General features: G+C 41.6%; 1 protein-coding gene across 2 annotated transcripts; it reads left to right on the forward strand.

Moving 5' to 3' along the window:
- The first annotated feature begins 785 nt into the window (after positions 1 to 785).
- On the forward strand, positions 786 to 21,341 carry map3k7 (mitogen-activated protein kinase kinase kinase 7). 2 transcript variants are annotated; one of them, XM_071899211.2, is made up of 18 exons: positions 786 to 995; positions 1,549 to 1,668; positions 1,833 to 1,943; positions 2,136 to 2,201; positions 2,378 to 2,423; positions 3,622 to 3,760; positions 4,922 to 5,050; positions 5,935 to 6,059; positions 6,519 to 6,649; positions 8,121 to 8,202; positions 9,069 to 9,199; positions 9,723 to 9,870; positions 10,783 to 10,863; positions 13,678 to 13,745; positions 16,022 to 16,121; positions 16,913 to 16,974; positions 17,618 to 17,733; positions 18,525 to 21,341. In XM_071899211.2, the coding sequence occupies exons 2-18, from the start codon at positions 1,576 to 1,578 to the stop codon at positions 18,703 to 18,705; spliced, it is 1,809 nt and encodes a 602-aa protein (XP_071755312.1). In that variant the 5' UTR covers positions 786 to 995; positions 1,549 to 1,575; the 3' UTR covers positions 18,706 to 21,341. The 2 variants fall into 2 exon arrangements, with proteins under 2 accessions (XP_071755312.1, XP_071755313.1); XM_071899212.2 differs by lacking the exon at positions 10,783 to 10,863.
- Positions 21,342 to 25,407: the final 4,066 nt, after the last annotated feature.

Below are 25,407 nucleotides of genomic sequence, written 5' to 3' on the forward strand. Positions count from 1 at the left end.
GGGAGAGGGATGGCTTTTGCTATTAACAGCCCTCTGTTCAATATCACAACAAATTAGTTCATGCTCATTAGTATGAGTTGTGCTTGCCCGGTGGTTCGGAAAGCATCCATTGGGAACCTGCTTTATTACTCCCTATGAGCAGAGCATGTAATTAGCATTCATCAAATGCTGTGTTTATGTAACATCCCTCCTCAGAAATATAATTTTAACATTACATAAGTGTTACATGCCTGATTCTTATCAAGGAGGGTCTTGCTTTTGCAAGGCTAAGTTGTTTCATCAAAGGTCAGCACAACTTCCCCTGAATTGAGAAATCTATTGAGAAAGAAGGTAAAGAAGAAGCTCCAAACCAATATTTAGACAACGCAATCACAAACCTCAATGCTTGTGTGTGTGTGTGTGTGTGTGTGTGTGTGTGTGTGTGTGTGTGTGTGTGTGTGTGTCAGCCATAGCTGTTTAGCCAAGTCCAAAATAAAAGAAAACAAAACAAAGGAAAAGAAAAGATTAATGACAATTGTTAACTTTTTTTAATAATAATATTAGGGGTAGAGTGGGCTTTCTAACCCATGGTCGTAGGTCCCCTGTCTAAATTCCAAGAAAACTAGGAGTGAGAGTGGCGAAGGAAAAGTTGCTTTTACACTCATACAATATACATCAACAGTGTCATGAAAACAGCAGTTTAATATTTTGGGGTAAAAACCCCTTTTCCAATAGAGTTTGGAAAGCCCTGAGGTAGTGCAGAGGGACAGAATTGCAGTGAGCACACACTTCCTGATGGAGCTGCTCCTGCGAAGAATAAAAATACACACCTAGCAAGCTAGCTAGACGAGTTGTCAAAAAGTTATGTCTGTCTGTCAAGTGGGTAGAGAAAGACTCGTTTGGATAATGGACGTTGTTTTTAAATTTTCTGTACATGAATAGTAGAAAGTTGCTCCATGTCCAGAGAGCCGGCGCTGGTGATCAGTCAACTGCGAAGGGTTGGATTGATGAAGCTAGTAAGTCTCGGCTAGCTGACGTTAGCAACCAGGCCAGCCAGCTAACGTAAGCTGGCTAGCTACGTTAATATATTCTAGGCCTCGAGTAGATTTTTATTTGCGTTCGTGATATGGTAACGTTAGACTGCTTTAGAGTGTGGCCAATGCTGGTCCACAATGATGCTGTGTAACTTAGCTCGACTTATGTCACAAGCTAACTTTTAGCAGACATGTTTTTCTGTGACAAGCGCAACAACAGTAGCTACAGTTAGCTTAGCTACGCGGTTAGCCAGTTAGCTAACTTCACCATATCAGCTGAGTGAAGGCTATGCTAGCTTCTACGGTAGTTTGACAGTTCGTGACAAAATGGCACAACTAACCATACTGCTACGTTTTCAAAGTATTCGCATGTTGGTTAGCTATGTCATTGAGTAACGATAGTTGTGTGATTGTGCCACTAACTTACTTTAATGCAAGTCTTTACTAGCAAGTGGTGGTCTGCGCCTTGTTGTGCTAGCTGTGATTTGACGTGTCTGTTCTTTTTTTCGTCTGTACTTTAAATGTTTGCCTTTAGTAAGTTACTAGCTGACGTTAGCTAGTAATGTCTCTAACGTTACCATCCGCCGATATGCTCGAAACACCTCCTGGATATCCCTTTGAAGAAATCGATTATGTGGACATTGAAGTTGAGGAGGTAAGTTGTTTGTTATTGTACTCTCTCCATATCCTCAGACATTGACAGAAATCAGCAAATGATCTACAATCCATTACTTTTCAAAAGGTAAAAAGTTGTTGCAGTGTTGGGGGATGAAAGTCTTATATCTACAATCAACTTTAATGTTAACTTTTAATTTTCAGGTGGTGGGGAGAGGAGCTTTTGGGGTTGTTTGCAAAGCCAAATGGAAAGGCAAAGATGTTGCAATCAAGACCATTGAGAGTGAATCAGAAAGGAAAGCCTTCATTGTTGAGGTATTGTTGTTATTGTTGTCCTTAGAATGGGGCCAGTTAGTTGTTGCTACAAAATGTTTAGTTGGACATAGAAAATACCTTGTGTCACAGTTCTACATGTTTGTTTCATTCACATTAGTGCCATCTTCTCATTAGTAGTGCAAAGTATCTTGACTGAAGGAATTGTTCTTAATGTATCTTCTCTGTCTTTAGCTGCGGCAGCTTTCACGAGTGAATCACCCCAACATTGTGAAGTTGTATGGCTCTTGCAATAATCCAGTAAGTTAACAGCGCTGATATTATTGTGGCTGTTTGCCTAAACAATTCTGGTAATAGGTTGTTCTCTCTAACTACACTCTGCTACATTGATGATCTGATTTAGCAGTGATGATGTTTTATCTATTTGTTGCATCCTTTGGAAAGACTTTCTTCTTAATGTTTTTCTCCCCCCTCAGGTCTGCCTGGTGATGGAATATGCTGAAGGCGGTTCATTGTACAATGGTGGGTCTACATGTTGTTGTACCAAAGAACATGACTGTTGTACAGCATTTGTGCCTACAAAGCCATTTGTGAAACAAAAAACATAATCTTGCACAGACATGAGAATCAGCCCTGTTCAGTTGACTTTCCCCTGTTTGCATGTTCCTTCTTTTGTCCAATTCCTTTATTATCCTTGCACAGTGACATGCAGTAAAGCCTTGCTTGTCCCTGCCTTAGACATACAAATGGAACTGGTTACTCATGGGGTGTAATGAACAACAACAGCTCTGCAAAAATCTCATTTTATTAAAGATATGCACCAACTTTTTGGCAAAAACTCTCTTTGATCAGTTAACATTTGTGCAAGGAGAAGATTGGTATCAGTTTCACTTTTGCGTGTCTGGTAATTATCAATTTGCCATGATGCAACACTGTAGCACATTGTGTATATTTGGTGGATAGTACAAGCTAGTGTAGCATCATCCCAAAACTGTTATCATATGTACAGTAGCCTAAGTAGTGGATACACAGGTGAAAGTGATAAGTTTATCCAAGTTGAGCACAATTGCCACAAAGTTGGCATATTTATGGTTCGCAGTCCTTTAAATTTAGATTAAGTTGGCACTTAATCGTTCGCAGTGCTTTAAATTTTTTTGTTTATGCATGCAATTAGAGGCATTCCAACTGTAAATGAAGCCATGCAGGTAATTTTGGAGTATGTGTGTTTCATACTTTGAAGAGGCCTTGCATTGATATTTAAATATATCTCAGTTTTCTGAACACTTCGCTGGTTCAAACATCCTCTATTCCCACCCTGTTTGGATTGGCAAGTTTTTGCTGTACCTGCACATCATCCCAGAATAAGGAACATTGTGCTTTAGACTTCACAATTACCTTTTCTCCTTCCTTACTGAATCTCTATCAAAGTTACTCATGGGAGCTATGTTACCATGACTTTGATGTTATTCAGTTCAGCTGTGAATACTATTCTTGAACAATGTATTCTGAGATTGCCCCTAGAATTTATCTTGTTAAAGAATAGATAGCGAGAATGTAGTCAAAAGTAGATTTGTGTATGTGGGTGTTTTTGCGTGTACGTGTGACAGTAAAACACTACAGGGCCTAGGTTTCTGTTTGGTTCCTTTTGGAAGTTTGTAATTGTTGTGTGTTTCTGGCGATGTCTGTGGTTGTGGTCGTGACTGTGCTCTCTTGTCCACAGTGCTGCATGGTGCTGAACCCCTCCCCTATTACACTGCCTCCCATGCCATGAGCTGGTGTTTACAGTGTTCCCAGGGCGTGGCCTATCTCCATGGCATGAAACCAAAGGCTCTCATTCACAGGGACCTCAAGCCACCCAAGTATGCTCCTCCTCACCTCTCACTCTGTTGTCTCCTGTTCGACTGTGCCGACAAAGTGCCTTGTGCTGCCCTTTTTAATTTGTTTAAGTTGCCAATATGTGATTTAGCTTGTTGCACAGCACGTAACATACTTTTGATTTGGTCAGGCTATGTAATGTTGTGAACCAATACTGCACAGTTTTCTCTTGAGTCACACAGCAATCCTTTGGAGCGTGGTTTCTAGTCTACTGTGCCTCCTGTTCCATTTCTGTATGTTCCATGTTGACAAGTGAGGAAGGCTGTTTTACATAGTGGTACTGATGGATTCAGACCCCAGAGGTTGTTTATTGGGCTCTGGTGGAAAGAAAGCCCCTGGCAAGACTCTCTGTGAATAACCAGCTGGTCCATTTCCTAGGGAACTGTCGTGGAGTTTCTAGGAATAACCAGGTCATGCAATGTGACAAGTTGTCAGCTCTGGATTATTGTACTTATATTTTTTTGTATATTTGATTTTTTTTCTTTCCCAGAGTTGTTTTTCTAGCCTATGCTTTCACTACCATTGCTTGTGATGATATCCAATTTAAAGGCTGATACATAATGCTACTTGAGGTACATAGATACCATGAAATTTTAAGATTAAGTTAGATACCATGAAATTACAAGATTAAGTAAATATAGTCAATCAGAGAAGCTAATTAGGTTCCTATTCCTTTTCACATAAACTACAATTGCTAGTGGCTGAGGTTGGTGAGGGTTTGGGTATGCAAGATACATAAAGTCTACTTGTTAAATATGACAGTTGTGATAGTTTCCATAGCATAAAAAGAAAGGATAATCCTGGTGTCACTGGAGAACCCAAGGAAGGGCTTTTGTTTTGGGGTTTTTTTGTTTACTTGACATCAAAATTGTAGTATCAATTGCAAAGCTTCCAGTACATTTCTGTAAATTCATATTAAGTTCAAAGGTTTTGAAACATCAGCTTTTGTTTCTGGGATATCACTTAAACTTCAAACACACTAAAGTGATATGGAAGCCTATACCATGTACTTGTAGTTGTTAGCATAGTACTGTGTTTTTATTCCACAAGCAAGTCAGGGAGGTGCTATTGTTTTATTCACCCTTTCAAGTTCAAAGAGTTGTCAGCCTATAATGGGATTTATTTTTTTGCTTTCTTTGTTTCAGCCTACTTCTAGTGGCAGGCGGCACCGTGCTGAAGATATGTGACTTTGGAACAGCATGCGACATTCAGACCCACATGACCAACAACAAAGGAAGTGCAGCATGGATGGCCCCAGAGGTATTTGAAGGCAAGTATGAGTGGCATCTCAAGTATTTGCAATGCTTCGGTACCTGTCCCTGTCAGTTTTTATTTATTTATTAAACTGAAAAGCCAATATATGCATCCTATTATTGTTTCATTTACAGTAATTTTCATAGAACCACCTCAACCAATAAAACTTCTCACCCATATGTGCTCTTTCTAACACCCAACTTTGCTTTGTCACCTTTCACCTTAATTGCAGCTTAGCTCTCCCAGCATTGAGACATTAATTCTTGATTCATCATCCACCTTACTCTCCTGCCTTATTGATGGTACTCTCCCAAGCCTAGTGAGAAGATGAATGGAGTGATGCTAGTGGCTTTATTTCCCTCGAGAGACCACAGTGTTGAATTTGTGTTCTCATTCAGCCAGTAGCCTAATGTATTTATACATTATGAGACATGTTCTTGGCGAGGGGGATCAGGAGGAAACATGAATTAAGCGGTAGTCATTATCTTGTTTTTGGAGGGGAGTTACAAGACTCCTGTGCAATTAAACAACTCACATTTGCCCCTGCAATGAGCTCCTTACAACTAATTTGCATCAGTGTGAAATGCTATCAGAATGCCTCAGCGCAGCAACTTTAAAATAGATGTGTGATGTGCACTTTAATTTTGCAATAATAGGCACAGTAATTAAGCAACTCAGGAGCCGTTCCTTGGTAAAATTGCTCCCTTATTTTCATCCTCCTCCCCTCTGAAAGTGTAGATGAGATAAAAGCTCCTGTGCTTTCCCAGGCACATCCCCGCTCTCATCTTAAACGCGCTACAGAGAATTACTTTCATCAGTCAATCAGCTATGTCAAACTGAGCCTTTTTTTCTCTGTTTGAAAGGACCTAAGTGTTGCTATGGGTTCCTCTGTACTTCCAGGCAGCAATTACAGTGAGAAGTGTGATGTGTTCAGCTGGGGGATCATTCTCTGGGAGGTGATCACTCGCAGGAAGCCCTTTGATGAAATTGGAGGACCGGCCTTTCGCATTATGTGGGCTGTGCACAACGGTGAGTCTGGGACGGTGGGTGGTGGGGGGGCAAGGAGCAGAAGATTGGGTGGTGGGGACACGAATCCCGTGTCTATATGTCAATCACTATGGACCTTCAAAGCTGGCTGCCCAGCCAGGCCTGCTGGGAGACTAAATGAGTTAAGAGCCTGGAAGAAGAGAGCAACTAAAAGACATGTTCACCTGTGTAGCGCTCCCTGCAGTTTCTTCCAATACAGAGACGGATGGAGGAGAATACTAATGGGACACTAATAATACCTGGGGATATAGGTTTAATATGCTGCACTACTGAATCTGTCTCCCTGACTCATTACTGGTTCTAGCACCAGGAGACCTGGGATTTAGCATACATTAGCAATACTTTATTTCCTTGCAAGTCTGATGTGATGCCCAAAGTTATCAGTTCCACTTGCTGTGATTGTGCGTCATCGCTTGTGTGTTTATTTGTGCTAATGTTCAGGCACAAGACCACCTTTAATCAAAAACCTGCCCAAGCCCATTGAGAGCCTGATGACGCGCTGCTGGTCTAAAGACCCTTCTCAGCGGCCTTCCATGGAGGAGATAGTGAAGATCATGACTCATCTAATGAGGGTAATCCTTCCTCACACACACCATCTACCCTCTCAATAAGGGGTTCATTAAAATGGGGTGAATAAATAAAGCGGGCCAAATTGTTAAAGCCCAGAGAGTAAAATGTAAAGTGAATTGGAACTGAATGAAATCAGGAAAACGATAAAAGTCATAGTCATGTTTTAATGCAACATCATATAGTGATATTACCCTTAGAGTTGGGAACCAAGAACCAATTTGAATTTATAGGATTGATAAACATGATAGACTTATGATTCTGCTTATCAATACCTACTCAATGCGCTCATCATATAGCTGCTTTGAGCAGCATAAAGCCGGGTGCACACTTCACGACTTCAGCTGTCCCAGACAAGATTCTTTTTGAGGTCTGAGACAAAATCCCTGTGTCGGATTTAATTTGGTGCATGCGGCCGTCACCAAAGCTCATTAAGTTTGAGGTTAAAAGAGGCAGTCTGACCCAGTCTTTGAGCTGTCTTAGACATCCAGAGGTTTTGAAACACGTTTGATTTGTCTCCAATACTCTTCTAGTATGGGTTATGTAAAGACAATTTTTGAGTACGGTGAGCAGCTATAGCCAATGAGATCTTGTTCGGAAACCAGGACTTTATTATCTGGGTTTTATAATTTACCTCCAACTCTCTGCAGAACAGACAACCCATGCTGCCCACATCTCCCCAACCATTCTTTCCTCCAAATTTGGCATCTAGACCTCTTACTTTTTTCTTTTTGTACACACATAATGAGTGCTGTGAGCTGCTCTTCCTTCTCAAACTCCATTACAGCACAATCAGGTGGAAAACAAAGTCACCTTTTGCATTTGTTTTCACGAGGCAGCGGGGTATCGAGATCGCTCACAACAAAATCCTAGTGAAGAATCTTACTGTGTGACCCCCGTCTGTGCACACATTGTTTAGTGTGCCACCACTACATCAGTGAGACACGAAACTACAGGAAAGAAGCTCAATTAATGTGAGCAGTACAGAGATCATGTAGTATGTGCCCGGCTTAATGTAGCTCTCTAGGACTGTTTGATGAACTTGACTTGCATCGTTCGTTACACTGTGTTACAACTGATGATGATATAGCCTAGCTCCACCTTGCTCTACTTTACAAAGCTAGATGAAGGCATGGCTGACTGCAAATTAACTAATAAGCACTTAATTAAGCCAAGTTTGGCTTGGCTTAATGAGGGTGGAAGGTGACATTTTTCAGTGCACAAAATTGCTAGTTAAATATAATTTACTAATTAAAGTAATTATAATATTAATTCTAATGCTAATACAAACATGCTTGTTTTTTGTAGCAACATTTTATTTCTCACTATTTATTCCTGAACATTTTTTTTCCTTACAAAAATTACCATGATGAGAATTATTAAGGAATGAAAAGGATCAGCAAATTGGAAGTGGGGCTGATAAAATCCAAACACTTCCCAACCATACTTACCTTTCCTTTCAATCTGTTTTTCCAGTATTTCCCAGGATCTGATGAACCCTTGCAATATCCATACCAGTATTCAGATGAGGGACAGAGCAACTCTGCAACTAGTACAGGTACAGTGGTCTACTCTGAAATCTTGGGATGCACTGGTACTCATACCTGATATTGGACCAATACCAGGAAGGTTAGGGTATTGGCATCCGAGATCAGATGTCAAAGTAAAGTGACTATCAACACATAGAAGAATGTTAGAGCTCTCAAATTGAGAAAAATGCATTATATCTCAAATCCTTTTGTCCAGTGACCACATACTGGTACTAAAGCCCTGAGTCTAGTGACTGGTGTTTATTACCTCAGGACCCCAGGAATTTTATCCTGTCTGGAAACATGTCAATGATTTTCTCTGGCTGAAAGTATCTATGGTATTTTGACGCAGACGTCCTTATGCAGTTTTAATCCCACTGGGATCAACATCTGGTGTTTCACACAGTTACCGTCTTGTGCACCTGGCATCTGTATTACAAGACCCATATAACCAGTGGTGGGGCTTTACAACAATATGGAGCCACTTGAAGAGAGTTTTGCTGTACTGTGGCTGACACTGTGACACATTCGCACGGGTGTGTCTCTGAATTGCCACGGTCGGCCAGTAAATTATTTTACTGTCCAGATGACGGACTGAAATTACTGCTGTGTATGGGCAAAAATCAAATATATTACCTCTCCTGGTAATACTAATGCCGTCCAGAGAGGATATAAGTCTATATTGTTGAGTAAAAGTAAAGGTTTGGCACTGTACAGTATGAGCCAGTACTCTCTGAACCTGTATCAGGAGTGAAAAAGTGCTATCAGTGCATCCCCAATTTGAAGAGCATCTGTCGCTTTAATTATTTTCAGTGTGTTTTTCAAATATGTAACAGTTGTTGAGATAAACTGGAAAACTTGTCTCCCGGTCTCTCTCTCTTTTGGGGAATAACAGGTTCATATGTGGACTACACTTGCACCAGCACAAGCAACAAAAGCGACGCAAACATGGAGCACAGTGACTCTCAAGGGAGCAACGACACTATCAAGATAACGCCTCAGTTTGCACCGCACTTCAAGCCAAAGGCAAAACCACACTCCTACCTCCCCTCATTTCTGTCATTTTTTTTGTTGTAATAATAGAAACACTACCAGTCAAAAGTTTCGACACACCACATTCTTCTGTATTTTTACTATTTTCCACATTTTAGAATAATAGTAAAGACATCAAAACTACAAAATAACACAAATGGAATTATGCAGTGACCAAAAAAATGTTAAACAAATCAAAACTATCTTATATTTTAGATTCTTTAAAGTAGCCTTGATGCCTTGATGGAAAGGCAAAGGCTTTGGAAAGAAATTCATACACAGGCATCAACTTCACTATTTATATTTGTCTAAAAAACAAATTTCTAGCATTTAAGCATAAGCCTTTAGATCAAAATGGCTTTAAGATGATGAAAAACATAGTACATTCAATCAGGTATGTCCAAACTTTTGACTGATAATTTATAGATTAAGTTATGTGTAAAATCATAGATGCATTTATCAGAAAGAGTTGTGGTAGTGACAGATTTGGTTGTGTTTCTTGTGTTTGCTCTTGCAGGGAGACCCGTTGAGGACTCTGCCTCTCTCCAGAGGGGGCAGCGTTGAGAGCCTGTCTGCACGAACGCAGTGCCTGGCGTCCTCTGACAGCAAAAGAATGAGTGCTGACCTGTCAGAGTTGGAGCCCAAGATGCCATTTGCACCTGCAGGTAATGTCAGAAACTACACAGCACCAAGCCAAACGTGGAACCCGGCGAGATGAGCTTATCAAGGCACACTGGCATGACCTTTTGATTTTAAACCGTATGAATTCCCTGTTTTACATGAAACGTTACTTAGGAAAGGCATGTAGTAGCATCGTTTCAGTTAACGAGGTGGGTCTCGTTTGAATGAGGCCTTTCCAAGTCCACAAGAAGCTGCTCTCCTGGCTTCCCAAGTCAAGTTCCGTTTCATCTGCTTTCATCACATTGAGGTGAAGATTAATTTCTCATACAAACGCATCCATATGCCCCTGAGCGCTGAGGCCCCGTCAAACCCGGCTGTCAGTCATCTCCCCTCCGTCAAAGGCTCAAACAGAATGCAGCATACTCACCGGCCCTGTCATGTCTAAATTAAACCTTAGAAGCTCTCCACATACCGTTTTTGATTTGAAGAGCGAGTGTATGTCAGGGTTTTATCCTTGTTTGCTATGTTACACTACGTGGACTCCCTTTTATTTCTTCAAACTTTAATGAATAGAGTCATTCCAAAGGTTCATCCATCCTGAGTTCCTGTAATGTGAGCATCAATACCCCTGGGAGTTATGTCCTTAGTTTGCCTTGTTGAGGTTTTTGTCCAAACAGCATTCGAGCTGAATGGCCGCTACTGTCTGTGCTGAGAAATTCAATGCAGTGCCTGCCAGCAGCTGCCCTGCTCCACGGTGCCCCTCCACAGCCTCTGGAATGGACAGGGTGCATGCTGCCCTTGCATGTACAATGTACGCTCTGCATGTGTGTGTTGGCCCAGAGGGACACAAGGAAGTGACCCTTGGTACATTTCCAGTCCAGCTCTGGGCACCCGTCTTGTCTTAGTCTGCATGCTTGTGTACGCAGCTGTGTGTGTGTGTATGTGTATTTTTGCAGCACGCCCCCAGTATAAACGAGGCCACCGTAAAACGGCATCATTCGGCACCATTCTGGATGTCCCCAAGATCGTCGTCACAGGTATCAGTGGACCGCTGGGCCTCCTGGTGCCCGGGTGGCGCTGGCTTGGCTGAACCCACGGGTTGCTCTGCTCTGACATGGCCCTCTCCTGTTTGTCACTCCATGGGATACTCCACACAGTATAGCCCCGCTGAAGCACTTTTCAAATCAGTCCTCATTCCCATTAAGCTTGTTATTTTTCAAAAGTCTCAGGCCAATTTCCTGTCTGATCAACAAAATCCATAATTGAAAATTTAATTGAAATGAAATACACTGGAGTAATGATTATAATAACTGTGCTCGTCCTGGAGTAACACACATCAGAGTGTTCGTCTTATTTCTCTCTGTCTTTTGTATTTTGTTTGGACAGAAGCGGAACATGAGTTAACATGGGAGCTTTCTCATCTGCGGTCCCCTCTTACACCCAAAATGCTGGTCCCAAATATTCAGAAGGCATAGCTAAGCTTCCCCAGAGATTCATAAAGACTTTCTGTCACCAGTGTCAAAAAACAACAAACTGTTTGTCGGACTTCAGGAAATCCAATCAGCATATTGCATCAGATTGGGTGACACAGATGAGATAAGATTCATAACTCATGGCCCCGTTCTCTCAGTCATCTTTCTGGCTTGGCTGCAGATCACGGGAGCGGGAGTAAATCAGCACCCCAGCACTCTGCATTTGAGCTTGTCCTTGCCTTTCATGCATAGAGGACATTGTGAAAGCTTGGCTAATTTTTTTTTATTTTTTTGCCCCTCTCGCTCTCTTTACATCCATTAACTTTGAAAAAGTCATTTTGATTAATTTCTCTCACATTGAGGGTCAGAGCTATTATTACAAGCAGAGATAGGGATGAAAGAAATGGGGACAGTACTGGATGTCAAAAAAGGCTTCTATTTTGGAGCCGTGTGAGACATGTTGAATGAGTGGCTAATTAAATCCAGTGACTAAGGGAGTCAGCTGATGCACGTTGTTATTAAAGGTAGGACACTGTTATCACTGCATGTGCACACCTGTACGTCAGTCATTTCCCCCAGCACATGAATCCCCAGGCTCCATGCAGTTATGATTTAGAATTAATGGCTGGAAGTTCTGATTTGGCATTCAAATCGCATAATAGTTTTATGTAACAGTAGACTGACTTTATTCCAAGTGTGTGTGTGTGGGACAGCTACCAAAAATCTGTTTGTGACAAATGCTTGTTTTTAATAGTACCAATTGAAATTTAATTCAATACAGAAAATGACGTCAGTGTTACATGAGAAACAAATGATGGATGCAGCGTAGTGTTTCACTTGACAGATGCGGAGAGTGGAAATCCAACACTTGTTTGGTGATTTGTTTTGGAGTGCTTATTGTTTGCTTACATGTCCTTGTGTGTTGCCTCTCCATTGTGCCATGGATAGAGCCTGTAGTCAGCCTGCAGTTAGCTAGTATCAAGCAAAACCAGGGTTCCTTCTTTGGTTTAAAGTCTGAACAAGTGTGATAAATTAACTTGATCTATCCCAGGCCTTGCAAAGTTTGGGAATTGCACAAACAGTCTGGAATAGTGTGGAAAAACGTTGTGCAGTATATATGACTTCATGATGAACTCACTGTTATTTTGCATAATTGCACATCACTGCTGTCTTATGAAAGCATAGTAACTCCAATTTTAGTGATTTTCATGTTTTTGCTTTAATTGGTCTTCTATGGCTTGAAAAAAGTCTGCCATCCTTGGGCTTATAAAACCCTAAATGCGTGGTGGTCAAGCTGAAAACATGGCTGCTTTTCTTAGCTCCTGAACAGTGAATGTGTTGGAGATACCAGGTTTTCACCCGACAGCAGTGATAGGCCGTATGATTGCCACCATCAGTGAAGATCAAATTGAACACTGACCACAATCTAATCTTCAAACCCTGTAAAGAAATCAGGTTCTTGAAAACGTACAAAATTTTGAAATGTAAATTTTTGGAACCCAGTAAACTACATTGCTTTACGTTGAACCTGCTTGGAATATAATGGAGAGAAATCCTCATTCACTACCACTTTAGTTACACGCATTCATATGCTTTGGTGGTGGTCCGTGAAATAGACAGTAATAACTGTGTGGCAGTTATGAGGACCACAATGCTGTCATATCTGGATAATTCACAACAGCTGTCACGACTTTGTATTTGGATAGCAAGATGTGACCGCGAAGACACTGCTGCAGTTCTTTCAAAGGAGATAGAACTGGTAATATCTTTTGACTGCAGGATAGCTGGAATATATGCAGTTATTCCGCGGACGCCGGCGAGGCTAGCTTCACCTCGTGTTTACCTCCGCGGGAGATGATTGAGCGACGGCTAGGGAGGGTAGCGCCTGCCGCCGCCGCCGCCAGCGACCCCCTGCCCACCGGCCTTGTCTGAGGCCTTGCCCTGCGCTGCGTGAACCCTTAAATAGTTCCCAGCATCGCCACCTGCCCCCCCCCAACCCAAACAAGCCAGTCTGCGCAAACACATGTCACACAAGCAGGCTCAGCTATTCATGTGGTAGGACTGGTCTGCGGTGCTGTGTTTGTGTGTGTGTGTGTGAGGTTGTTGTGCAGTGTTAATGGGGTGGGAGTGGGAGGTGTTTGTGCTATGGTCACGTTACAACCGTGCCAGAGCGCATGTTGACAGGCCAGGGCGCAGGGGGTTAAATCTGTGCAGCTGTCCCTGTGTGGCTCTGCGGATCTGGATCTCCCTCGAGCCACAAGCAGACACAGACGCGACTCCCTCCCTCCCTCCCCCCCCCTCCCTGCAACCTCTTATGGGTCTCATGCTTTCTCCTCTCTTGTTTCTTGGTCTGTCTTTCTCCCTCCATCCCATCCACAGCCACCTGTGAGCCTCAGAGACGTCGATCTGTGCAGGACCTGCCAGGGATCGGCACAGAGTCCAGCCAGGTAAGACACAGTCACAGACAGAAGTAGTCGACAGCAGAAGTTTTGGTGAGCTTGATCTTGTTGAAGCTTAGAGTGAGTATTGGGACAGGGAGCTGAAATCGGTCTGTTTTGCTGGTATTATTGTTTCAACATCTTTAAACATGGAGGCTAATAAATACTTCCACTACCAGTCAAAAGTTTGGACACACGCATTTTTCTGTGTTTTTACTATTTTTCACATTTTAGAATAATAGTAAAGACATCAAAACTATGAAATAACACAAATGCAGTGACCAAAAAAGTGTTAAACAAATCAAAACTATCTTATATTTTAGATTCTTTAAAGTAGCCGCCCTTTGCCTTGATGGAAAGGCAAAGGCTTTGGAAAGAAATTCATACATAGGCATCAACTTCACTATTTATATTTGTCTAAGAAACAAATTTCTAGCATTTAAGCATAAGCCTTTACATCAGAATGGCTTTAAGATAATGAAAAACATAGTACATTCAATCAGATGTGTTCAAACTTTTGACTGGTAGTGTACATACTAAAAACCAAGCTAAAGGGAACTTGAATGTTATTGTCTGTCTGCCACTGATTCACACACACAGACACTAAATATTCTTAAAAGTCATATTACTCCAAACTTTTGACTAGTAGTGTATAATCTAAAGCTGACAGTCTATTTTGTATTTTCATGATAGATCCTTAAGGCACAGTTGATTAGTTTCCTCTCCCAATACCTACAATACTGTTTTAGATCATTGCTTAGCTTTCACTTTTATCTTTTAAAACTCACACAAAGAAGCAGGTTTTTTTTTCTTCTCTCTTAATGTATGCCGCTATCATCATCCATCTCCTTCTGTGAAGTGTTTTGGATGTTTTTACTGATGGCGTCTCTCAAAGGATTCGATGCCTTTGTCAAGAGAAAGAATTCCCTCGGGAGTATGAGATGCGTTTGATATGTCAACTCGAGGAAGATGAAGACATTATACGTGTAGGGACAGCTCCGCGTCATATGCAGCCTTCAAATAATCCCCTTGGCTAAGCGCTTTCCCGCCTGCCTTTCCGAAACATCGGTCTCTATATTTGTCTCACCTCAGCTCTGCGCAGTTAAAAGGTCACTCAGAGTTCACGAAAAAACTTGACTCTTTGTACAAAAATATTGTTGCTGAAGAAGATAGTTCGTTCTGTGCTGCCTGTGGGATCAACTTCCCACTCAAAGCGGCGTCACGGTGCAATTGATCATTTATTTTTGTTTCACACTAAGGATGTGCATTTCCTCTATTGGACTATTTTGATTGTACGCCCCCTACTGTATTTGATCTAGAGAGACACTCTGAAACATTACAAGTTGATAAAATTAGATTCGAGTCAGATTGATGTAATGTGTGTGTTGTGATGCCGTAGCCTACAAAATAATCCTGTTGCGTTTGGGATTACTTTTATTAGTTTTGACTCGCAATTTAATTCAACTTGAATCATTATTTTCATTTTAATTGCATTAAGATTTGGCCAGATCGAATTCATTATAAAGCATTGTAACTAATAGAGCCAATTAAATCCATCCTAGGTTGAAACAGATGTAAAATAACAGTTCTGCCACAACTTTGCAGATGCAGAAGGAAGGAAGGCAGAAGTGCATATATGCGTTAAATGGGAGTGTGTTATCTTTGACACCTAATCCATAGGTTATTCTGTGTATTTTCACCAGCTATCCCACTGCTTCCTGTGAGATTCTCCAGCTGTAGAAAGCTGTTCACGATAGAAAGTTTTGTTTATTAATTGAAATGGTTCGGGACCAGGTTGGCACTTTGAAAACCACATTAGACTTTGGTCCAAGCTTTTCATTTTTCAGTACACTTTTCTGGTGTGACACTGTTAGCTATCGATCTCCAACATTAAGATCAACATCCCTTTGAGTGTCTTCATCACTGGCATGTAGGCATTCTTTCCAACTCTCTGTTGATAATTACAAATGAGCAAAATAAAAAAAATTAAAATGAAAGGTCAGTAAGACTCATTTAGTGTATATATATGTCAGAATAAGCATGATTTACTTAACTGCTGCAGAACATGTATGAGGACATAAGTACATGTTATACAATATCACAAGGAGACTTAGAGATGTATATTTTGTTTTTTGTTTTTTTTCCATTTCAGTCGGACACTTTTTCTGCTTTCCCTGTATTATTTCCTGCGTTTTGTGTCCTCCTGACCACATGCTTGTAACTCCAAAACTCAGCAGCTCTGATTGGCTTCCCAGATGATTGACAGTGTTGCCGTCCACTTGCAGGGGAGCAGGAACAGCAGCAGGTCCTCCAGTCCCAGCGTGAGGATGATGCCGCCCGATAAGACGAGCAGCAGAGGGTACTTCTCCCCAGATGACCCCACAGGTAGACAGCCGCTTCACTCACATCACCGTCTTCGATAAATTCGACCATTACGACAAAATCACACTAGAGAGAATGTGGCGAGAAAACATAAAAATTGCACTTAAAGAATAATATTTTACCCACATTTCCGTAAAACTTGAAATGCATTAGTGGCAGATGTCTGCAATCAGCTTTTTCCCTCTTCCTCTTCATAAAATATTTAAATATGAAATTTGAATATGATTATGAAAACGGAGACAGACACAGAACCAAGAGGATATTCTAGAATGACTCATGGATTCACTTTTAATTTTACCATCTGTTGTTTGTTTTTTAGTACACCATTAAATCCATTTATTTGTTGTTTATTAGCATACACGTTGTTGGCTCTGTTTGCAAAGTGCTGCTAACAAGCTCCATGTCTTCCTCGGTCGAGAGGAAGGAAAAAGTGAAGGTTGAATTTTACAACTGGATTGATTGATTGAAATCGGCCTCTCCAATCAATTTTGTCACCCTTTTACCACTGTGGCTGTAATGGCAGCGGTGTCATTGTGCACGGTTGTGTAAATCTGTCAAGCAGCACTGCAGACATTACGTAATCCTGATCAGTGATTTAAGGCACCGGTCTGTGGTCAACCCAAGCTGACGAGGAGGAGGAGGAGGAGGAGGAGGGACGGGGGGGGGGGGCTATTTCTGATGAAAGACTTGTGGTTGCTATTGATAACTGCGGCCTGTGGACATAGCTCACACTGTTCCTGTGCAATCAGGGGGAAAAAAAACCAAACACAGCTCTTGCTCTCTCTCCTGCCCAGACACCAACGGCTCAGACAACTCCATTCCCATGGCGTATCTCACCCTGGATCACCAGCTGCAGGTAGGCGATCCATCCAGCTTCCAGTGCCCCCTCTCTCTCTCATGGTGGTGTTCCTACTGTTCCAGCCAGCCGTCCATATCTATCAATCAGAAGAGAATGCACAGCCCAGAAAAATAGGTTTCAATCGGTGCTGGTGTGAAGGAAATCAGCTTGAGGGGAAAAAAAGAAAAATGTATACCGCACACAATATAATGCAACTCCCGTGTTTTTTTTACCTTTACACTCTGCATAACAAGTCTGTACCTCGATTCAACTGTTGGTGTAGCAAACCAAGCACCATAACATGTTTGTGTGTTTCATTAAAAACATTTTCAGATATAAGCTGCACTGAATCAGTAAATAAGTATGTTTTGATTGTGTTGTAGCACATCGCTTTCCTCTCAAAGATGAATTGAAGGACGTTGTAAATTGCTAGTATCAACTCAATTATGTAGGGATTATCTCTCTACTCAGACTGAAAAAAAATGATGCCATCTAAAAAGTGGAATGTCAGTATAAATACACATAGGCCGCAGCAGTGAGATATTCGGTGTATTATTATCTGCTCAAACTACGCTTATGATTGATATAAATACATTTTGCAGCGAGGCCTGACTGGATGGCTTCTAAATCAATTAATGGCAACATGCATGGTTATTTCCAGCCCCTCGCTCCTTGTCCCAACTCCAAAGAGTCCATGGCTGTGTTTGAGCAGCACTGCAAAATGGCCCAGGAGTACCTGAAAGTGCAAACGGAGATCGCCTTGCTGATCCAGAGAAAGTAAGTCTGGCTGAACTTCTCACCTCCTACGCAGCACATGTGATGAAACAGACGTCCGACTAGTTGGACCGGTCTTCACCTCCTGTAGTTGGGCACTTTGTGCTTGGAAAAAAAGGTTTGGCTTGTGTGTGTGGAGCTAATTCAATATGCTTTAAAGCACACTGCGACCAAGGAAATGTTTCTCATTATGCATGTGCTGTCGTAAGGCCAGCAGAATAAACAGGGCCATACCGAGCCAACATCAGATGATAAATGTATTTTAATGTGGGCATGTGAGTGTGCAGAAAGCCACCCAAAGGCAATTACCAAATTTAGCAGACAAATCCAAGGCAACAGCCATTCTAAGCTGTAGAAGAAGAGCATGTTGGAACAACTGTGTTTGACTAAAGAGCTCATCTCATATTTATAGACCATGGGGAATCTACCACACAGAATCAGCATTTTCTCTCAAGCTATCCAGTGTTTACTTTTGCAGTGCCTTTTTTCTATATCAGGCTAATCTGGTCAAGTAGTGCTTGCTGTTCTAACATCCTATGAAAATGGCTTTTGAAAGACTATTTCCTTATTCATAATTAGGTGGGAAAATGTTAAATGGACACCCATTGAACCCATGGAGAAATTGGTATCTAAAACTGCTTGCAATGTTGTTTTCCCAATTCAAACAGGTTGAAATCTGTACAAAATAGCCCATTAGTTTGGTCCAGAGAAAATAAAATGTCATAGCTACTGTAACCTTATAATGGTAATTTTGGTTCAAATCACTGAGCTGCTGCGGTTTTGCATGCGTGCAGGAAGGAGCTCATCGCCGAACTGGACCAAGACGAGAAGGACCAGCAGAACACGTCCCGTCTGGTGCAGGAGCACAAAAAGCTGCTGGAGGAGAACAAGAGCCTGTCCACATACTACCAGAAGTGCAAAAAACAGCTGGAGCTGATCCGGGTCCAGCAACAGAAGAGACAGGGAACCTCGTGATCGGGCAAACACCTCTCCATCCCCCTCCAGAGTGCGTCGTCGTTCAGAGACTTATGAACCGGTCCCATGTCCTCTGTCCCGCTCCCGCCCCCCCTCCCCGCTGCCCCAGGTTAACTGTAGTAAGACTTCAAACCCCTCCACAGACACGACACTACCCCGCTCTCATGCTCTGACGCTCTCATGCACAGACGTATTGTTGTTTCCCGGTGCCCTGCGTTGTAAAGAGACCTGCATTATACTGTGTTCCTGCATGTTGCGTTGTAGACCCCTTCTGTTGATCAACGGGATAAAAGGACGGCGGGAGATGTGCGCTCAATCAGGCAACGATAGCAAGTCCCCCTCCTCCTCCTCCTCCTCCTCCTCCTCTTCTTCCTCCTCCTCTCCTGTACATACATTTGCACATCTTCACAGTATATTCTGTGATAGCAGACCAAACAATCACTGCATCCCATCCTTTTAGCCCCAAACTATGCTGGTGTGCTTTGTACCCTCACAGGGCAAAGGGATGGACTGTTTTTTTTTTTTTAATGTTTTATGTTTTTTTTTGCTGTCGGTGGACTCCTTGGGTCGGGACGTCTCTTGAGCTGTGAGGAACTGCTGTGGCCCGACGGCAGGCCAGTGAGGGAGGGTCGTGTGTTTTTACCTTTTTTGCTCTCAGGGCCTCTGGGCTGCCTGGTCAGTGTGTGTGTGTGTGTCCGCTCCTCACTGTCCTCCAGCGGATCGATCGGACCTTTTTAACGTGGCCGAGGGGTCACGAAAACGTCCTCGAGAATGTGAAAACCGAGATGGCTTTTTCGACAAAAAAAAAAAAGTGTGACTTATATGCAGAATTTGGTGTTTTTAAGAGTTCTGAGGGAGATTTTTTTTTTGTTTAAATCCATTCTACAGTATGCGCATTTTATCCCTTTTATGCAAAATACCCCTCCTTAAGTCAATGTATGTAGTTATCTCTAACCCTCTCCCTTTTCTAATCATGCGCATGAGACTTGACAGAGACCACCGTACCTGTTGACCTGTCTCGAGGTATTTGATGTACGCTTTATTCAGTTCAGTGAGGGATGTATGTCAGAGAACACCTTGAACATCGATTACGTGCAAAAAAGGAATGACTTGGGGTTTGTGTGCTGCAGGTACCTCTATAACAAAACAAAAAAACCACAAAAAAAACTTGGTTAGGCTTCAAAAACAGGGATGCAGTGTTAACGATTTGCTCTTAATGTTCTAAAAATGAGAACTAGTTTGCTTTTACTCGCAAAACCAGAGCAAATGAAGGGAACGGGTGATTTACTGAAAGTTAAAACGTTTTTATTATGACTTCAGTATTGTTTTGCGTGTTGATGTTTTTGTCTTTTCTATTCAGTAGTTCACTTGTAGTTCACCATGATAGCTATGGTGTCATTTTTGCATTAGAAAATATTCTTTTATCTGGTATGGGAAAGACAGAGCAGCCTGTACCTCCCTATACAGTATATTGTTTGTTTTTAGTTCACATGTTGCCTTAGAATTTGCCTGCATTTTAAGTGCTTGACTTGTTTTCTGCTATATATATATATAGGGGGGCGGGGTAAAAGTTAAAAAAAGGTTCGCCTTTTTTAACTTAATGGACACTTAATTGAAATGGGTCTTTCCGGAAGGGACATCACTGATCTCATGTATGTCCCAGTGAGAAGGATGTATGGTCAAATGAATTATGTCAATAAGCTGCAGAGGCGACCATGTAAATGTCTCCCAGTAGCTTTACATCCAAAAGATGAGATGTACTCAAAAGAAGGCTTGGATGTGATCTTACTCGTTTTCTTATATCCGTCAGATACTTTGCACAATCATTTTTTTGGTTTTCTGGTCATGTACAAACACTTACCATTATAATTGTCATTTAAGCAATTCTCTTTTAAAAGTGCAAGACTTGACGAGTCTTACTTTTAGAAACATGTTACTGTACAGGAGTGAATCTTACCTGTTTTCCCCTCATGAATTTTATGTTCACTAAGAATTCATTTACCATATGCTGTTTCTAAGTGTTTCCTAAGTTATTGGGAAATTAGGTATATGACAGTGAGCAAGGCATTAGAAAATAAACTGAATGATGAAAAGATGCAACAGGTTTCCATGCGTGAATGTTTGTGTTGGGTTTGTGTGCTGTATGCTCACTCCGATTTCCATTTCTACTTATTCAAATGGGTTATCAATGTTTTGTAATTTATCACAGTGCCAAGTCTAACAGCTCCTTGTAGCGCTGCATGTGACGATGAAAGAGGATGTCAGCTGCTGAGGTTTTGCTTAAACACAGGGCAAGGAAATGCTGACTTGCATGCCGTGCTCTACAGAAATGAGTAATATAAGATTCCAGCAGACACCGAGCAGTTGTGTAATAAGGCATTCTGCCATACACAGCAACAATACTGTGAAGCATTGAACTCGGCATTCTCCCGAAACATTGGTAATTACAAGCCGAAAACACAGTTAACGATTCATTACATGTTCTGGTTACTGCATGTTCTGTCCCATGAAAAAAAGGTTTCAAAAGGCTCAGAAAAACATTTTGGTTTTTCAAAATGCTATAATGTTTTGACAACTTTATTTTCAATATAGTATGATAAACATATTGGCAAAGCTAATTAAAGCCTTTAACTGTTCATTTGAATTCAATATAACGTCTTATTAAAGTCATGATAGTGGCACAATACCATCGAGTTTAACCACTAGCCTCACACTGTTCAGATATGAATCAAATTTATTTGCTGTGGTACAGTGCAGGCTTCCCTGTTGAGTCAGTAATGTGTTCAGTTGGTGGGGGAACATAAAGCTATAATTGGAACCATTGTGGGTTGTTTTTTATTATTATTGTTAATTATAAAGCACTTTTCAAAACAAAGTTTTGAAATGCTATTACTTTACTTACTTACTATTGGGAAACAAATCAAAACTTCAACAATACCAAAAAAAAAAGCCAAGATTACTCAAACTGATAAATTCCAAATGTATAGGTTCGGTCTAAAATTAATAATTAAGTAGAATATTATGATAATGAAGTTGGTTTATTTTAGACTTGGGGTTTCTCCCGCCTGTTTTTCTGCTGTCCCCTAGAGAGAGTCGGGACTGTAATGCATCATCTGTATCTTAATACACAGTGGCAATAAGCCAGATGGCTGCATGCAGTGTCTTCAGTATCAGGTAAGCAAGGTGGGAGTGGGAGTGTGTCGGGTTTTTTGCTGCCTGAGAACCGCAAAACATCGACATTTCAGGTTCATCTCAACCGTGTATTCTACACTTAAAGATGTTGGAAATAATTACGCTGCTTTCAAATGATATACGAGGTGCTGTATGTGTTCAAGAGGTTCTTCTAAATGCTCAACAGAACATCTAAAAGGAACATATCACATCTTATGATCAATATGGGTCATATTTAAATTGCTTATATTGAACATTCATGAAATTTAGGATTAAAGGTGGGTTTGGGTGTCATGGTTCCAATAATTATAACAACTGTCTTTCTTAAAATAAAAGAAGTAAATATTTTAAATAATTTCCTTTGAATAAAGAATTGAATAAAGATATCATTTCAACATTTTCTTTGCATAAAATATAGCTCATTACTTAACATTGACCTCTTGGGCTTATGAAAACCTTTCAAAATCAAATGGGATATGTTGGAGAATTTTCTCAAGTTGAAGTGAAAAACTGAAAATCATCAAAATCGGAGTTATAAAGTTTCCACATGACAACAGCGATGCATTTTTGACCCCAATGTGAATCAAATCACTAAACCTGACATTGTTACTGCCATGCTCTACCTGTTAAACTACACACAGCTATACTAAGCGTGTCAGTAAACGTGGATCTGGAGGATACTGTACAGTAGAGACGATAACTGGGTCTCTACTATAGTGTCCATATTCATCCAGGAGGTGGCGTAAAAGATCCAGTCATCGTGAGCGATAAGGAGCTGCCAGGCTGTTTTTTCCCCAGACAAAGAACCATAGATCTCCCAGTATATCACTGGTCGGGATCAAACCCGATCCTTATTATGTCATGCTGCAAGGCCCAGGCCGACCTACTTTATTGATCGTGTGAACGGCCGCTCTTTTGAATCGAACTGCTGATTTATCTAATGCAGAAATAGATTCAGTTACACAAACCCAGTCTGGTCAGCGCTGCCTTTGATACTGAGGGCTCAGACAGCGATCCGCTTCTCTTTTTAGCAGTAGAACAGCCCCATCTTATGGTTTACATTTCACGTTGAAATGATATGACCGTTCTGCTGACAAAGGACTCAGTCTTTGTTTTGTTTTTTTAGCCCCCACAATAGACGTTATCTGGTTGGTCTGTGTGTTTGAAGTTGACAGCTAAATGGGAACAATGAGTCATTTCATTGTGGAGAAATGATGTCATCTTCCTTCTCCAGCCAGGTATTGTGTGTGTGTGCTCCGGCTTGCCCTCGCTGAACTGGTGAGCACCGGTGGAAATAAGGAGCACAGCGTATTGTTGCCAGCTCTGTCCTGCGCTCTTTTGTTCTCAGAAGGACATTCTCATTTAGGGTTTGGCCTACTGTAGCGGGGAGGAAACAGAGGGTGATGGTGTGTGTGTGTGTGTGTGTGTGTGACCGAGGAAGGAAGACTACTGTCGTCTTGGCCTTGGTGACCTTATATGTGTGTGTGTGTGGTGGTTTGATGGTGTGTGTCAGGTTTTATTTTCACATGGACAGATGCAACCACAGTGCCATTTTGCAAGGATCAGCCTGTATCGCAGCGTCTAACGTTTTTCTAGTTTGCAGTAGGTGTGTGTAGAGCAGGCTGGTGCACGTGTATCCGGAGGTTAAGTGTGTTTGCTCAAAGGCGCTTCAGCAGCACCGGAGGATCAAACCTGCAACCCTTTAGCACGGCGGCTTCTGTAAAAATATCTCCTCGGCCGAAAGTCGTTGCCATGGTAGATTCGTAGATTCCCTGTGCTTTATTCCCTTTCTAGATGATCAGAAAAATGTGAATATGTGATGTTTTTCCTTTTTAATCTTCATGCAAATATTGAGATGTTGCACAGTAATATCCCCCTTTGTAGCTGCTGCATCTGTTGTCACTGCTAATAGGAGGAGATGACTGCCCGTGCTGAAGTACATTAACGACTGTAAGGCAATAGTGTCATCCCTCTTCTCTCCTTTGCAAGGGAAAGTTGATGCTGCACTTGAAACGTGTGCTTTAGATTTTATCTATGGCATGGTAGCCATGGCAACTGGATGACATAAATAGGCTAGCAATGGTAGAGAGATGTTGCAGTTTTTAATAATGGACAGAATTTGGGTCATAATATCTTGCATGTTGGTCTATAAATTGCACTGTGCCAGTTAGGATTCCATTAATCTGCATGAATCCCTGGTCGGCCTTCAAAGTGGCTGCAGGCTATTATTTAAGAACTTGATGAGTTCTCCTCTACAGAGTCAAAGATGTTAGGAGGAAAAAGCCTCACGTTCCAGCATGAAATTCTTTGTTTACTCTATACCCACTTCATGCATTATGTAATTACACATTGCATTTTAGCTACAGTAAGACCATAAGGATGCTAATTGGGATCATGAATTAATTTGTTTTTTGGAGTAGCACTCAACTCCGTTACTCCCCATTCATAATTCCAGCGTGGGCCTGTTCAGACGGGTGCTAATGAGGCAGCTGCTCCTTTTGGTAGCAACCGGTCTGACAAATGTAATTTTTTCCCTCCGAATGTTTTCATTTTTATTGACTTGGCATATCAATCCAGCGCTTATGATCAGTTAATTCTATGAGTCATGGTTATTTTCATGCTCTCACCAGTTGACAGTGACGCCGGCGAAAAAAAGGTCAAAGCTCTCTGCCGCAAGAGGCCAGGTACGATTCAACGATTCAATTTCCACTCCACACTGTGGAGAGTGACAAGTGGCGACCGCCCACCGAGAGAGAGGCACCGACTCGTAAAACCAGCTCTCCTAAGTGTTTGTCACATACCAGCAGTATGAATAGGAGCAGAATTCCCGGAAAAATGGCTTATATTTATATCTGCTTCTGATGTATTTGAATGGCAAACAGCTGAGTGACCCCATCAGAACAGCATGCCGCTGCGCTATGTTGTAAAGCGCGGCGTGAGTCAGAGGTGAGGCATCTCCCGCTTTGCATTACGGTAAATCGAGCATCTTCTGCCCAGATGCCATCAGGTTCAGGAGAGAGGGAGTGGGAGGGTGATGAGAGCAGGGCTGTAAAAGAAAACAAAATTTACACAATATCGACAAGTTCCTTAACACCTCTTTGTACCTACATTTTCCCTCAGAAGCTGTCATAGAAATCGAGGTTCAAGTGGTAAACAGTGGGGTTGGTAGGCTTTTGTAGGCTACTGGAGCTCCCAATAACCAATATTTTGCACTAATATTCAATATCTTAAAATCTGACCATTTTTATGCCCCAAAAATGACAAGTATTCAATGTGTCTCCGTGGTATTTTATTCTTGTCAGGGTGAAAAAGCGTCTGAAACAGCATTTAGAGCATCATGTGACTCTAAAACTCTGCATATGAAACCAGTACTAATGAAATCCTTTCAGGGTTAACAGCTCTTTAAGGCAGAGTGATCCACAGCATCTATTCAGCAGTAGGTGAATGTGGGGGCGGTGAGCCGGGGAGTTACAGAGTTCAAACTGATGGCAAGCCAATTTCTTGCCACATAAACACAAGCCTGAATCACCC

Source organism: Centroberyx gerrardi, chromosome 18 (genome assembly GCF_048128805.1).
Source record: "Centroberyx gerrardi isolate f3 chromosome 18, fCenGer3.hap1.cur.20231027, whole genome shotgun sequence".
In the NCBI taxonomy this organism is placed as follows: domain Eukaryota; kingdom Metazoa; phylum Chordata; class Actinopteri; order Beryciformes; family Berycidae; genus Centroberyx; species Centroberyx gerrardi.

What these genes read in the sequence shown, in the direction of transcription:
- map3k7 (XM_071899211.2), top strand. Translation starts at nt 1,576, where the DNA reads ATGTCTCTAACGTTACCATCCGCCGATATGCTCGAAACACCTCCTGGA. An exon ending in ATGGCTCTTGCAATAATCCA is followed by an intron (nt 2,202 to 2,377) that starts GTAAGTTAACAG and finishes CTCCCCCCTCAG; the next exon opens with GTCTGCCTGGTGATGGAATA. An exon ending in TATGTGGGCTGTGCACAACG is followed by an intron (nt 6,060 to 6,518) that starts GTGAGTCTGGGA and finishes GCTAATGTTCAG; the next exon opens with GCACAAGACCACCTTTAATC.